General features: G+C 41.4%; 1 protein-coding gene and 1 long non-coding RNA gene across 8 annotated transcripts in view; both read left to right on the forward strand.

The window, feature by feature from the left end:
- LOC133455086 (tenascin-like) overlaps window positions 1-4,324 on the forward strand; it is a 61,564-nt gene extending 57,240 nt beyond the window's left edge. For all 7 annotated transcript variants that reach the window (XM_061733927.1, XM_061733928.1, XM_061733929.1 and 4 more), the window contains one exon: window positions 3,665-4,324. In XM_061733927.1, the coding sequence (XP_061589911.1) occupies window positions 3,665-3,775 (111 nt within the window). In that variant the 3' untranslated portion in view covers window positions 3,776-4,324. The remainder of the gene's footprint in view (window positions 1-3,664) is intronic.
- A 288-nt stretch (window positions 4,325-4,612) lies between these two features.
- Window positions 4,613-14,672, forward strand: LOC133454615 (uncharacterized). The gene is made up of 3 exons (XR_009783399.1): window positions 4,613-4,667; window positions 4,777-4,836; window positions 13,807-14,672. It is a non-coding gene; the product is annotated as an uncharacterized LOC133454615 (long non-coding RNA).
- Window positions 14,673-16,258: the final 1,586 nt, after the last annotated feature.

The raw sequence follows: 16,258 nt of genomic DNA on the forward strand, positions 1-16,258 counted from the left end.
TATTGTTCCTGTTGGTGGATTTACTGGCAGTTCAGCTCTGATGCTGACATCTTATTTAAGGGTCATTTTACATTTTTCTGCCATTGTGTGTTGACAGTCTGGAAATGTCCGGTTTTTCTGCACCTTCTTGGCACAATTTCTTTTTCACTGCACTAAAATATTTAGAAAAATAGATGTAGCTTCCCTTAATAATAGAAAAAAAAGAAGTCACAATCACATACATTTGTCAGAAAGGTTATCCCGTCCCCATCGTCTATTAAGCTTATTGTCAAAATATAATATTTTGCCGCTGTTTGCTAAAACCATATCACAAAAGTCTTTATAAATGTCTCAGTATTTTAGCGGGTGTTTTTCTGCAAACTCAACACACCTAACTACTTTTGATTACTAGACTCATCAGAAATCATGGCGAACAACTGTCACGACTTCAAATTACTTCAAAAGAGTTGAATGTTTGACAGTTAGGTGAGACAAGAGCTGAGAAATAATTGGTCTTTCACAAGTAGAGGATACAAAACGAAACTGCAGCCAGTATCTGATGAGGATAAATGAATGAAAACCATCTTGGAGACTGCAGAAGACTTCCAGAGAGACCTGATTACATTCAGATTTCAGTTACATGCAAGATTTCCAGGACCTGAGAAAACCCCCTCTAATACGCACTTCTAATACAAGTGGGAAGCTGACTAGGACAGTGGAGTAATCAGACTAAACAGGGATGTATGCGGGTTATGTGGGTCAATGGTGCTGCTGAAACGCAAACGCTGTCTACAGTTAAACAGTCACCTCAGTGATGATCTGGAGCTGCTTCGTCTATTCAGGAACTGGAATCCTGCAGCAAGTGGCAGGTTGACATCAGGGAACCAGGAAATCCTGGAGAACAATGTCATGTCTGTGAGAGAACCACAGCTGTGGCTTCATTGGACCTCCCAATAGGACGACGACCCCAAAGGTAGCTCAGATTCTGCCACCACCGAGTCAGAGGTGAAGCGTCACTGCTCCACGGCATTTCACAAATGTCAAAGACCCGGAGGCTTTTTCTCAAGAGAAAGGGACACAGACAGTGGCGTCAATTCAGTCGAAGCTAAGGTATGGCAAGGTTTTGAGTCACAGAACTTAACTAGAGTATCAATCAACACGTCCAGCGAATACTCATCATCACAGAAGTCTGTTATGGAGCTTATCTGTGTGGTCAAGAAAATTGGAACTTTTTCAAATGCAGTCTCACTCACTGCAAAAACTCAAAATCTTACCAGGAATATTTTTCTTATTTCTAGTTAAAATGTCTCATTTTTAGCCAAAAAATCTTTTTACACTTAAAACAAGAGTCATTACCAGAAAAATAACTTGTTATTTGACCATTTTCACCTGTTTCAAGTAAATTTTCACTTGAAATAAGTAGAAAAATCTGCCAGTGGGACAAGATTTATCTTCTCATTACAAGCAAAAAAATATTGTTCCACTGGCAGATTTTTCCACTTATTTTAAGTGAAAATCTACTTGAAACAGGTGAAAATGGTTGTTTTTGAGTCTTGTCTTAAATGTAATGAGATTTTTTTTTTACTAAAAATTAGACATTTTAACTAGAAACAAGACAAATATTCTTAAGATTTTGAGTTTTTACAGTGTAAAATAACTAGTGAAATCGATCATGTTGTTCTGATTTGCATTTGTAGTTATTCTATATGTATTGAGTAATAGAATAATCAATACAAATAGACAGAGTAATTCCATAAATGTATTTAAAAAACAAACATTTACATTTTCCCTTGAAGCCGAGGTGTGGCGGCTGCCATACCTTGGCATACCCAATTGACGCCCCTGGACACAGACTCTTTAGAAATGATCCTGAAGCTGGTATCAGGACGTACGTTACATCTAGAAGGGGTCCAAACCTCAAAGTCCTTATGTTACAGCCTAAGCCGATGCCCCCTAATCCACATGGAGCAGACGTAGACAAACAAAAAAAGGGGAGGTGGTGAACTGGCTTTGTCAGATGGTTTTGTGGAGTGAATGGTACAAGTTACGACAAAGTGCCAGTCGGTGGATTTCTTTCCTTTAGCATCTTTCTACGCGGCTCTTATTTTGGTCTCACCAAGTGTGATGTCAAAACCGCGGGTCAAAACACAGCAAAGGTCTTTATCCTCTGAATCTCACCTTGGTAGACGTAATCGTGGTTCTGGTGGCTTTTGGTCCTTTTTCAAGGCAGTTTGAGATCACTGTTCAGAATTCGACACATCTGTGAAAATCTGATTGGAATCACATTTGAAACTGGCTCTGCAAGGGGGTTAACTCAGATTTGGACAATGCGTGTGGGGGCTTTGGCCATTCAGATGCGTTCTGGGTAAAAACCACCAGGAAAAGAACCAGAGCTGACCGGTTAAAAGTAAAGACGGTTAATGTTCTGGGGTTGACATCTATCTCTGGATAGATTTGCAGTTCTGGCAGAGAGAAAAGGCTTAAAATATCCCTACTAGACAGCGAGTGTAAACGGTCAAGTGGATCTAAAACAACGATGCCGTTTTGAGTGAGAGCAGCGAAATGAATATTGTTGTTGGCACTTTTAAACCTATTTTATGCAAGTTGACTGAATGTTCATGGATCTGCTTCCTCAGAACTGGATCACTGCCGTGAAGACCCGTAACACACACTTCCTGCATCGCATACAGGGACACATTTGCAAAGGCCGTCGCTTTCTCTTCTCTTAGTGCTCCAAGTGATGAAATTGACCTCAAAAGTCAAAACTTCAACGTCAGTCAGATCGAGTTATTCATTCAGCATATCTGTCATTTGCTTAAAGCTGTGTTTTATTTGAATCTGGCAGCAAACTTTAATACCTTTAATACCTGCTTGCAGGGCCGCCGCAAGGGGTGTGCGAACCGTGCGACCGCACGGGGCCTCACGCCCCAAGGGGCCTCGCGCTATGGGCCGTTTTTTTTTAGTTTTTTTTTTAGTTTTTTCCCTTATAAATATCAACAGTCACCTTCCATTACAGACCTAAATGTGTACTAGTCTGTGCATATCAATAAATATATGTGCAATGATGTGCTTGCTGATTGTGTCTGTTGTTCAATACAACTGCGTCAGACCAAGCGCAGACACAAGGTGCTCTGATCCAGACGGGTGGAGTTGGAACAAACTGTCATACAATGTCGAGAGAACGAGACAGAATCAGGAAATTTCCATCAGTGAATGAAAAAAGAAAAAAAACTAAAGAAAATGGAAGAGTTTAATGCCTCTCTGAAAGCCTTGTTTGATAAATTTGTTACAAAAATCACCGATCCGACCGGGTCTCAAGCAGCCGTGGGGACCCGCGTCGAGGCAAGCCCAGATGATGATGATGCAGGGGAAGGTATCCAGTATTTTGCTAATTGGAGAGTTAAAATTGCGCATATAGACACCCGATCCGACCCGAAACACCCAAAAAATTTAGCGCGCGTGAGCATAGCGAGCGTGCGAGGGCCCCCCCCCCGGCCATTTCGCACAGGGCCTCGCAAATCTCCCAGGCGGCTCTGCCTGCTTGGTTTTAAAACTTGAAACTGCAGTTAAACGTACATGAATGCGCCGATATAATCAGGAAAGCAGAAGTCTTGTCGGTGCATGAGCGCTCAAATAAAACTTTTTCTTTTTTTTCTGCTTTCCCATGTTTTTTATTTTTCTGCAGGGGATCAACTGGTTCCACTGGAAGGGTCATGAGCACTCAATCGAGTTTGCAGAGATGAAGATCAGGCCGGCCGACTTCAGAAACTTTGAGAGCAGAAAGAAGCGATCGTAGACTCGTGAGGACCTTACCTCCCTCCCTTCCCTCCCCCTCCCACACCTCATCTCCACTCATGGACATTCCCTCATCTCTGAAACACACGTAACACTGAGGCAGCCCCGCTGAGTGGGAGTCGGCCCTGGCTGTGAGAAATGAACCTGGTAGCCACACACCAAAGAACCAGAGCAGCACCAGTCCTCCGTTTGTAGCTGTCCCAGTGTGGCACCGCCGTGCGTTTGTGTTTCCAAAGAGAGTCGCTGTTGTGTTTTGTGTTTTTGTTTTAAATGGTGTGAATGAACATTTGTGTGTTATTCGGGACCAAACACCTGGATTATTTTGTAAAAGTGTGGATAAGAATCCACTGACTCAGCGACGCCTCACATCCTCTGAAGTTTATCGTTGTATATGAAATTAGAGAGAAACAATTCATCTTAAATGTTTAATGTGCAACCACCCACCGACACGCTTTCTGTTCAGATTTTAAATATGATCTGCTTTTTTTTTTTTGAGACGTCTGGTGCTCTGTAACCTTCAATACAAAATTAAAGATGTTTGATAAAATTGTGTGAGACGTTCTTGGTGTGCAATCTGTGTCTTTCCAGCAGAGGGCAGTGTTTTACTCTCTGCAGTCGCTTCAGTTACTTCAAAGCTCCAGCTGATGGTAAGTTGTTTCTTACTCTGCAGGGCAGCAGATCTTTAGGTGTTTCACTTCAGAATATTCATTGTAGTGCTTTTTAAAGTCTAAAATACTCAAGATATTACATAGTTATAAATGTCCAAGTTTGGATTTAGGTTGTTTTTTTGTTTTTGATTTTTTTAAATAACACAATCCTGGTTGACCGGTCCAGGGTGGACTTACCTGCTGTTCACCTGAGGAAAGGTGGCTGGATGATCCTTGTTACATTAAGTAATTATTGTAGGAATTATTAAGTACTATTGAGTACATTTTCAGCTTTTGTCCTTGAATTCATGTTATCAGACATTTCCAAGTGTGTGGTACAAACTCTGTGTTGCAGGTGGCGCCTCGGTCCTGCTTTGACCAGCTGCAGGTTCTCCTCACCGTTCCAAAGTTTGAAGTAAGTTATTATCTACGAGCTCTTTTGCAACTGGAGCCTGCCCCCCCTTTTTTTCTCTATTCTTTGAAAAGCAATCATAGGCTCCACAATCAATATCTTTTCTCCAGATGTCATCATCTTTTTAGTAACTTGAAGTGAAATGCAGACTTTGGTGTTTGCCAACCTGTTAAAATCAGTCCTAGAGATGCAGTTTGGCTTGAAAATGATGTGTGTTCTTCTTCCTGTCGTAATCAGAGGTCATGTCGATCGTTCAGCAGCAGGTAGATGATGGTGTTCAGACCCTGTCACCTCCTGATCTGCAGAACTGTTGTGTTGCGGGCCCTTTTTAATGGGTACGTTATTGGCCTCTCGCGTCCGATCCTCCAAGAGAAGGCTTTCGAATGTTTTAGTCCGGATCGAAGCGGTGGCTACTGTGCTTTGATGCTGGTCCTCATCCTTCATGTGTTCGGAGAAGCCCAGCACACTCAGCTGTTGAGGGTTTAGATTATTGGAACATAGAGGAACATAGACGCAAGGTGTCTGCCGGCACCAAGCTAGGGGTTTTCCACATTAGGTTCAAGGTGTGGAAATAATGTCTGCCCTGGATTTCTACCAGAGCATACCGTTGAGATCTGATTTCAAACTTAGATGTTTCTAAATAAGGGCCCTGCGAGGTGAGTGTCACCCCCCTGCAGCAGAGAGCAACAGCGATGGGAGTACTCCAGTCAAAACCCGTTCATACATGAATTTCCCAATACTTCCTCCCACTCCACAGATAACAGCTCTGATGAAATCTTTTTTAAAGAGAGTAACATTGGAAATTAGATGCTTGTTGTCATTTGTGCCTAAAGGTTGTTTTTTTTTTGTATATACCGGTATCTGAAATCTCATCCCAGTGGTGAAGCACAGTGAAGGGAGCATCATGATTTGTTCTTCGTTTCATCCCATCATCAAGAGTTTATGCAAATATCCTCCTTGACAACATCAGTGCAGCTGTACTCTGAGTCAGATGGATGTTTGATGGACTGAGATTTATAGGAAAAAGCACGTTGTTCCCTACGCTTGGAATTGTTGGATTGGATTCACTTCAACCTCAGCGATGTGCAGATCTACGGATTTTAAGAAAAAACCGGTGAAGGAAAATGAAGGACCAACTGCAACATACCAATGAAACGGAGTATCCTGTGCCTGTGACTGCCGCCCAGTAGCAGCAAAGGTAGCACGGTGTTGGTTGAACGGATTGGAGACCATCCATCTGCTGAACGTTTGTCTTTGAAGGCCAAGATTAAAGGTTGAGGTCGTGTTGTTGGCGTCTGCGCTCTCACTTCATCGTCTGTCTCTTTGAGGTCCCTGTCCTGAAGCCAGCTGGCTCCTGATTGGTCAGCGTCTAGAAGCCTGCTGAGGGGCAGCACCAGGTGCTCCTGCTTGTGCTTTAGGGGTCTGTTTCTGGAGCAAACATTTAATATAAACACCCAAAACTAACATGTGCTCTTCTTGTCTTTATGACTACACACAGAAGCATAAGTGTCTGCAGGGTTGCAGTTCAACAGGTATGTCCATCAATACATGTGACCCAAAATTAGCAAACAGTTCTCTGAACTGTCATCGAGTTGCTGCACATTGTGATACTGCCAGTATTTGCAGAGTTATATCACTGTTTGCTAAAAGCGTTGCCTCAAATTTACACAGCGACTCGCTCCTGCCGATGCCGTGACCTTAAGTCGGGTTTCTGTTCACATAAATGAAATTGGCACATTATAACGTTGTGTTTTTGTAATATAATGACGGTATAATTGGATCCGGACTTTTTATTCAGAGAACGGCTCTTGAAATGTTTTCTGAGAGCAACACAAGCTTGAACTTCATGAGACCAGAGAAGAAATAATAATGTGATTTCTGAATCTGCCAGTTGACCAAAGGTTACTGTGTTGCCTAAGAAAACCTGTTTGCATTAGTCGCACGGCGCTGCCCCCGACTGAAATGCACCGGACGGCCATTAATCATGCTTTTCAAGGAAACTTTTTCCCGGGAGTCTGTGCTATATTTGAATTGGCTCGGCTCAGCCTGCAAGGTCCCTGGCAGCGTGTGAATATGTATCTAACTCATCCGCTTCGGCCTTGTCACTGCACCCTGCAATCATTTCCACTCCTTCATTGGACATATGCTTCTGAAAAACTCATAATTTTATCCTCTCTTATCTTTGTACGTTCTGGATGTATACCTAATGGACGAGTTTTGGTTTGAAGATTACATTTGTTTTTTTTTTTTTCTTATTTAACTAAATATGATTGTACAATGAATACTTTCTAGCTGGAAAAAGAGAGAAAAGCCTGCAAAGATGTTGCAGTCATTACTGCACATTGATCAGGTCCTCATCCTGGGTTGCTGCATTCAGGCAACACTGCAGAGCAGAACCTCGAGACAGGAGTTATAATCTCAGAAATATCTTAATATTATTGCTGCTCAGGTCATGTAACTGGGAACCAGCCCTAAATGCTGACGCCACCACCCAGTGCCTTCCACCACATTTGTGCATCTAACATGCTCAGTGAGGCCTGCAGGGTCTTTTTTTCCCCATTGCTTATGTCTTTCCCCCTTGACCTTGTGTCAACACAGGCCAAAATACTGCATTTATATCATACCTGCTGACCACACCTGCAGTTCCTGGGTTTTTACGTTGTTCAGACGGCCAGCCCACATTATAAACTGACGTGTGTCCTCACTGAAACTCTCAACGCTGCATGCTGTTACTAATTTGTCTTGTGGTTTTCCTTAAACTCCAATTAGAAACAGGATTTGTGGACATCTTTAAATAATGGCACATTAAAATATTTGGTATTCAAACACAAGAATGAAAAGTGCAATACAATTCAGCTTTAAAAGCCCTTCAGAAATAGAACTCAACGTCAAAGTAGTTCAACTAATATAAAGCCAATAAAAATTACAATAGTAGAAATTGCTTCACCGAGGAAACCAACAGATACAGATTAATTTTATTGTTATTGAGTCAGCGGCCCGACAGTGAAATTTGTATCAGTACAGCCCGTCCAAGAGAACAAAAAAGAGACACAACAAATGACAACGTAGGACATGGGTAGACAGGGGCTGAGGCCGCTGCTTGTCTTTATAACTAGCTGAGAAAGGATAACTCTGGGAAAAAGGAGGAGGAAAAAAAAAAAAATCTTCCCATTGTGTAAAGACACAGTATGAAAGTGCCAAAAAAATTCCTCAGCACATAGAAGCAACATACTCATCGATTAATAATATTATACAAGCAAATGTGGAGGAGGGCAAGGGTGGAGGGGGGATCCCGGTACAGGTCACCTGGGTGATCGCAGCTGCCTCTTGGTGCAGCGTTTCAGCCTGGTTTACTGTGTTGGGAGTAGGGTTGCCACCCGTCCCGTAAAATACGGAATTGTCCTTTATTTGAGAAAAAAATGTTGCGTCCCGTATTGAACTAATACGGGACACGATTTGTACCGTATTTTCATTAACTTTTACACCATAATCTAGTTGAATTATTGAAATAAATGAACCTTTACACCATATTCTAGTTGAATTATTGAAATAAATTAACTTTTACACCATATTCTAGTTGAATTATTGAAATAAATTAACTTTTACACCATATTCTAGTTGAATTATTGAAATAAATTAACTTTTACACCATATTCTAGTTGAATTATTGAAATAAATTAACCTTTACACCATATTCTAGTTGAATTATTGAAATAAATTAACTTTTACACCATATTCTAGTTGAATTATTGAAATAAATTAACTTTTACACCATATTCTAGTTGAATTATTGAAATAAATTAACTTTTACACCATATTCTAGTTGAATTATTGAAATAAATTAACTTTTACACCATATTCTAGTTGAATTATTGAAATAAGTTAACTTTTACACCATATTCTAGTTGAATTATTGAAATAAATTAACTTTTACACCATATTCTAGTTGAATTATTGAAATAAGTTAACTTTTACACCATATTCTAGTTGAATTATTGAAATAAATTAACTTTTACACCATATTCTTCACCTGTATGTATATTATACATCTGGGCTGATGTGGACATACATAGCATAGGAGGCTATTTCAGTTGCTAGTATGGTTGTCTGTCTGTACAGTCATGAAAGTTCAATGCTATTAAAGCATTTTAAACTTTAAATCAAAGCATTTTGTTTTTCATATAAAATAAACACATTTTTATTCAGTTTAGAAGTTTTAGGGCTTTTTTTTTGGCTCCTGCGCTGCTGAAATCAGGGCGTCCCTTATTTCTATTTCTGAAAGGTGGCAACCCTAGTTGGGAGGGATGATACGGAGGGGGCCAAGGACGGCGTGGAATAATGAGGGGGGTGTATTTATCATTATGTGCGTGTATGAGTGGGAAGTCTGTGAACTCTGCCTCAGATCTACTTCTCAGCCAATTGTCTTTGATGTTATCAGGCGGCTCGGTACAGTTCTGATACAGGTCCACAGGTGTCATGAGGGGAAGAGGAGGGCTCGTGGGAGCAGAGCGCTTGTTTTCATTCTTCCAGGGAGATTTTGACGAGATCGGCCTGCCAAGCTGCTCTGTCAAGGTCAGATTGTAGTGTCAACAATTGCATTTGGGTCAGGCCGACTCCAGTAGTTTTCCGTCTGTCTTAAGTCTCTCTGGTTCATCTCAACGGCGACTCCAAACAGATGAATTTGTGGTCAATTCCCACCAGGCCGAGTTTCTAACTTCTCCAAGGTCTTTTCCATCCTGCCAATGAGTTCAAAAACCACAGCTAGCCTGCAATTCTGTTTAAGAATCGCATCCAGCTGGCGATTTTTGGCGAGTGTTGGTCGCACAGCTTATCCCTCCAGTCATGTCAGGCAGCTCTGAAAGGGCTGTCAACGTTTTCCGAATTTGTCGATATGCTAGGTAACCGCCAGCTCCAAAAAGCAGAAATCCTGTTATCAGAACGCAAATTATGAAAGCATCTTCAACAGATTCCATCTAACCTTTTCTTCGACACGAACCCCCGTCCTGAGCAAGCACCAGGTGACTGGAAAGGAAAAAAACAGTTAACACACTGCAAAGACTCATTTCTTAGACAGTTCAAGCATTTTTTCAAGAAAACTAGTCTTTTGGTCTCGTGGTTAAACTTTTTTTTTACTAGCTTTAAAATTCTGAAAAAGAACATCTTTCATATAACTTCAGCAGTTATTGTTGCTAATTATAAGAGAGTTTGACTAGATTAAGGAGTGTTAGACTTATTTCTGGCAGTTGTCAGTACAGTGGGACGTGTGGTCCAGGCAGGTGAGGTGTTGGCTAATAGGCAACTAACGGAGGAAACGGCATCTGAAAATTTGAGCAACTAGAACATTCAGATTAATATTTTTATCCCGATTTTTTCCCCATTTTATCACCCAGTGCTCCTACCTAAGTAACAGTCCTGGACATTGCTCCCTCTACCTACCCCGGGAGGGCCCTGCGTTGGGCTCAGGTCTCCTTCTTAACCTGACGAGTGAACAGGCCCCTTCTTTTCACCAGACAGGGTGGGGCTTCTCCACGCGTTGAAGGATCACGTTATTCCGGCCAGATCCTCCCCACCCCATCTGGCGCTCTGGCTGGCCAGAGGGGGCATGTATATCCCAGGACTGTGTGCATGTTTTTGTGAGGGTAGCTCCCATTAGCTACCCAAGGGAACATGGGGAGAACATGCAAACTCCACACAGAAACCCACACTTTCACCAACCCCACCCAGGGTGTGGGCGCTGAAGTCATGGGGGAACTTAACACACACTCAGCGTCCCCGGCAAGAATTGAACCCAGGACCTTCTTGCTTCTTGTGGCGCAGCTGCACTAACAGCTGCGCCACCGTGCCCCCGAACATTCAGATTAAGACACAAATCCGATTGGAATCACATTTGAAACCACTTCCATATGTGGTTTGGTTGCGATGTGGAAAAGGAAAAAAACATTACTATATTTGTTGTGGTTTTTATCTATTTGGGCTGTTAAAAAAAATGTATCCAGATACAATCTAGATATAATCTTAGTATCACCCACATATTGATTTAATTTCCATTCACCGATCTTCCTCCGCTTATACGAGATCGGGTGCCGTGGCCGCTAGGCTCAGCTCACCTGGGCGTATCCCAAGGTGTTTTCAGGCTATCCAGGAGACAACTTTTTGGTGCAGATCTTCTCTGATGTTGATGTATTAAATATGCACATCACAGCTTGAGCTTCTTTGCTGGAAACATCACGAAGGGACACCTGGGGCCCGTTTCACAAAGCAGGTTTAGTGAAAACTCTGAGTCTGTTAACCCTGAAATGAGGGAAACTCTGAGTTTTCCGTTTCACAAAGGGAGGTAACTCAAACCAGAGAAAGAGAGGTAACTCTAGCCTGTTTCACAAAGAGAGGTAACTTAAGCTCTCGGTCAGGATTGCAGGTGAATGATGTAGAGATCTGTTAAATTAATTTTATATTATTCTGTGCTGCGGTGTTACTCTTTTTTCGAAAAACATGTTCAAATTCACCGTATGCGCGCATTAAAATCTCTAATTCCTATCGGGTGAAAAAGGACACGGCGTGAAGTATGTGGATCTTCAGATGCAAACTAATGTTTCCTCAAAGGGATTTTGTAAATTGAAATGTTAAATAAAGTTTAAAATAAAAAAAAATAAAAAGTATGTCGCTCTTTTGTGTCGCCGGTTGCCATGGTGAATCCTTGTATCAGCGCTCTAGTGATGATGGCTTTTTATTTCCCTCACGCACGAGCTTAACTCCAGGTGAAACTACTTAGAGTTGAGTAAATTACCTCAAATCCGCTGTTCTGGAACCGAAAACTCAGAGTTTCCGATCTCAGAGTAGATCAACTAAGAGTTCAGGATTAGACGCAGAGTTTGTTGAACCTGCTTTGTGAAACGGACCCCTGGTTGAGTGTCGGGAGGGAAGGACATGAACTGGAAATAGTTTTGTTTACGGCACATCAAGGAATCGGGATATTATTGGAGACTGCAGATACCAACGTTACCAATATGTTACCAACATCTGCAGTTTCTTGCTGCCCTCAGTCTAGAGTCTGCAGAGCTTAAAGTGTGTGTGAAAAGTCAGCGATTATTATTTCATATTATATATTTATAACTAGTAAAAATATTTTCAGATTTAGGTGGGACTCCGTTGTGCAACAAAAATTAAAACTAATTATATCCATTGAGTCTCAATCTGACATCAGTTTAGAGGAATTTTCAGCTCTAACTCTGAGACTCCAGGCTATCTTCCTTCATGTTCCCCCACAACATTTCTGTTGAAGCCAGGACTTTGATCTGGTCATTTTAAAACATTAACTTGGATCGTCTTTAACCATTTTCTGGCAGAAAAGCTCGAGTGCTTAGAGCTGCAGTCTCATCCATGACCCACTTTCTCCTGAGATTCAGTTCGCGGACGCTCTGACATTTTTATTAAAGTATTCACTGTGTTGGGCAGAGTCACATTGTAACCGGCTTATCCCGGGGGAAATAAGAATTGAGAGAGTATTTCTTTCTTTTTTCTTTTCATGACGAGACACAAATGAACAACTACAGGCTGATCTCAAATCTACCTTTTTTAAGTAAGAAAAAAAAGCATCTAAATATTACTAAATATTTTTTTAACACAAAATACCTGCTATGATGCCTTCCAGTCCGGTTTTAGACAGCACCACAGCACTGAGACTGTGGTGCATTTGATACAGTTGACCACAATATTTTACTCAAACGACTGGAGAACTGGGATGGTCTTTCCTGAACTGTACTAAACTGGTTCAAAAATATACTTGGAGAACAGGAAGTATTTTGTGTCAGTTGGAAACTTTACATCTGAGCAGACAAGATTGATATGTGGAGTTCCCCAAAGTTGCATCCTGGGACCTCTTCTGTTTAACATCTACATGCTCCATTTTCATTGCTATGCTGATGATACGCATTTGTATTTGTCAATGAAGCCAGATGAAACAGAACTGTTAACTAAACTTCAGGCAGGTGTTAGGGACATCAAGGACTGTATGTCTGCAAATGTTTTGCTTCTAAATTCCGATAAAACAAAGATTTATTAGTTTTATTAGGAGGGATTAGATGGTGTTTGCGATGGCTTCCAGTGCACCTGTGAGAAAACTTGGTGTTATTTTCGATCAGGATTTTTTCATTTAAACCGTAAATTAATCAGGTTTGTAAAACAATGTTTTTCCATCTCCGTAATATCACAAAGATTAGGAACATCTTCTCGAAGAGTGATGCAGGCAACTAATTCACACGTTTATATCTTCTAGACTCGATTACTGTAATGTGTTATTAGCAGGATGTCCAAGTAATTTGCTGAATAGGCTCCAGCTGATCCAAAATGCAGCAGCACGAGTGCTGACAGGAATCAACAAGAGAGACCACGTCTCTCCAGTGTTAGCCTTCCTCCATTGGCTCCTTGTAAACATTTTATTACTTGCATATAAAACGCAAAACGGCCTAGTTGCGCGATATTTGCAAGACCTGATAGTACCTTATGTTACCAAAAGAGCTGTCTGTTCTCAGAGGGCAGGTTTCCTTGTAGTTTCTAGAGTGTCCAAATGTAGATTTGGAGGACGGGCCTTCTGCCGTCAGGCACCATTACTATGGAACCAACTTCCAATCTGGGTTAAAGAGGCTGACACCACCTCTACCTTTATATCCAAACTTAAAAAGTTTCTGTTTAGCAAAGCCTATAGTTAGTGTAAACTCTAGTGTGTTAGGGCCAGAAGTCATAGACGCAGCTATAGGACAAGACTAAAATAGTTAGTCTCAGACATAGCTTTGTTGTAGATATGCTGCTATAGGCCTTCACTGCAGGGGGACACCAACATGATCCACTGAGTGGTACTCATCAGGCCTTCTTCATTTTCCTTTCTCAGTTATTAATTATAAGTATCTCATAACCATCGTTCTTGTAGTTTGTTTTACTGGTCTGCCTCCTCTTTTTCCCTTCTGTGCATGTTTGCAGGCCAGAGCTTCAGGAGCTGCATGCTGACCTGCAGTCCCCCCCTCTGATCATCCCACTGCTTGCTTCCACCTGTCTGTATGGGAGTCTGGAAGCCTGCTGACATCCTGACCTGCAGTCCCACCCTCCGACCACCTCAGTGTCTGCTGTCTATCTGCTTATATAGTCATCCCTGTAGTGCACCAGCTAGCCATTATGTCTGTGTCTCTCCTTTTCTCTATTCTTCATTCTCTCTTTGATCTCTCTCGTCCTGCTCTGCCCAGTCTGGCCTCCGGCAGGAGGGTCCCCCCTTATGATCCAGGTCCTGCTCAAGGTTTCTTCCCTCCAAAAGGGCAGTTTTTCCTTACCACTATTTGTTATGTTTATATAATAATTGCTCGGGGGTCATGTTCTGGGACTCTGAGCACCTAGAGAAAATTTCCTTTGTAATAAACGCTATATAAATAAAATTGAATTGAATATAACAATGTCACCAGGAGACTGAGGCCCTGTACAGGCTCTTGGTAAATGCATCCAGAACATTAATGACTGGATGTGCCACAACGTTCTTAAACAAAAGCAAAACTGAGGAAATTGTCTTTGGAGCCGAAGAGAAACGATTACAGGTCACCACAGAGTTCCAATACAAACACCTAAAAACTACCAACCAGGCCATAAATCTGGGTGCAATGATGGATTCGCACCTAAATTTGGAAAAACACATGAAGACAATAACAAAGTCAGCCTACTACCACCTTAAGAATATATCAAGGTTAAAAGATCAGATGTCTCAGCAGGACCTGGACAAACCAGTTATTAGATTATTGTAACAGCATATTTACAGGTCCATCTTAAAAGATGAGTTAGATCTCTGCTGCTCAAGTCCTCACTAAGACCAAAAAAATGAACCACTTCAGTCCAGCTCTGAGGTCTTTACACTGGCTGCCTATCCATCAGAGGATAGACTTTAAAGTTCTGATGCTGGTCTATAAAGATCTGAATGGTCCAGGACCAAAATACACCAGTGACTTCCTGACCCAGTATGAACCGTCCAGACTCTTCAGGTCACCTGGATCTGGTTTTTTATCAGTTCCCAGAGTCAGAACCAGACATGGAGAATCTGCATTCAGCTTCTATGTTCCACATGTCTGAAACAAACTCCCAGAAAGCCTCAGATCAGCTGAAACAATGTATTTAAATCCAGGTTGAAGACGCATATTTTCAGCTGCATCTGAATAAAGCTCCAAATCTGCAGTTCCAAAACTTAATCATATTTAGCTATTGTTTTGTTATTCCTTTCTTTTTTGTTTAAATTTATTTTCTGCTGTGATGTTTTAAGGTCTCTGTAAAGCACCACGAATCCCCTTGTTGAATTGTGCTATACATTTAACTTTTCTTACCTTACATATGTAGACCTCTCTGTGTATTTGTAAGTGTGCGGAAGTGTTTAAAAAAGAGTTTGGTTTATTACACACACACACACACACACACACACACACACACACACACACACACACACACACACACACACACACACACACACACACACACACACACACACACACACACACATATAGCCACTCAGTCACATACAAATACACACACATACACAGCCACACAAACATATACATATACACACACATAGCCACAAAGACATGTACACACACACGTACGCATACACACACACACACACACGCATGATCATATACATACACGCATACACACACATAGACATACACACTGGCTTGTTCACCTGCATGCTTGCTCTGTAGTTTTTGGGGTTAGGTAGCGGTAGCTTAGCTCAGACTGCGATCAGATCTCAAGATTTGGGTCGATTGCTGTTTGTGTTTTGGTCGGCTCCGTGCCGGTTTCGTGTTTTGTTTGTGGTTTTTTGTTGCAGATTTCCAGTGCTTGACGTGTGTTTCCGTGTGTTCCTGCTTCCTGGATTGGCAGTGGATGTTGTCACCCCCCCCCCAAAAAAAACAAAAAAAAAATCACTGGGTTTGTATGTGTATATTTAAGTATGTGTATGCATATGTATGCGTATATATATGTATATATATTAAATATAGTAATAATGCACATATATATACCTTTGGTTTCTACCTTCATGGTATCAATCATTAATATGTGTGCAGACAAGGTTAAAAAAAAAAAAAAGAGAGGAGGCATCTTTGTTTCTGTTGTATCTCACAGATGTTTCTATGCAGAAAAAATGCGGAAAACTATAAGAATCATTAATCATTTTGATAAGCTCCTAAGGGTTCAACAATGGAGGCAGTAATCCAGAGTCTCATCAAAATTAAAGCATGTAAGATGACAGTGTTATTGCCCGAGTGTCAGTGAATTCCTCTACACATGGACATGATACTGCTGGTTGATTCATAACCCGTCAAGCCGCTGTGTCGCCCCCTTTAATGGATCCCTGGTTCATCAAGAGTACATGATCATCATGGATTCAATTCCATTGTTTAGT

Source organism: Cololabis saira, chromosome 11, assembly GCF_033807715.1.
Source record: "Cololabis saira isolate AMF1-May2022 chromosome 11, fColSai1.1, whole genome shotgun sequence".
Taxonomy (NCBI): Eukaryota; Metazoa; Chordata; class Actinopteri; order Beloniformes; family Belonidae; genus Cololabis; species Cololabis saira.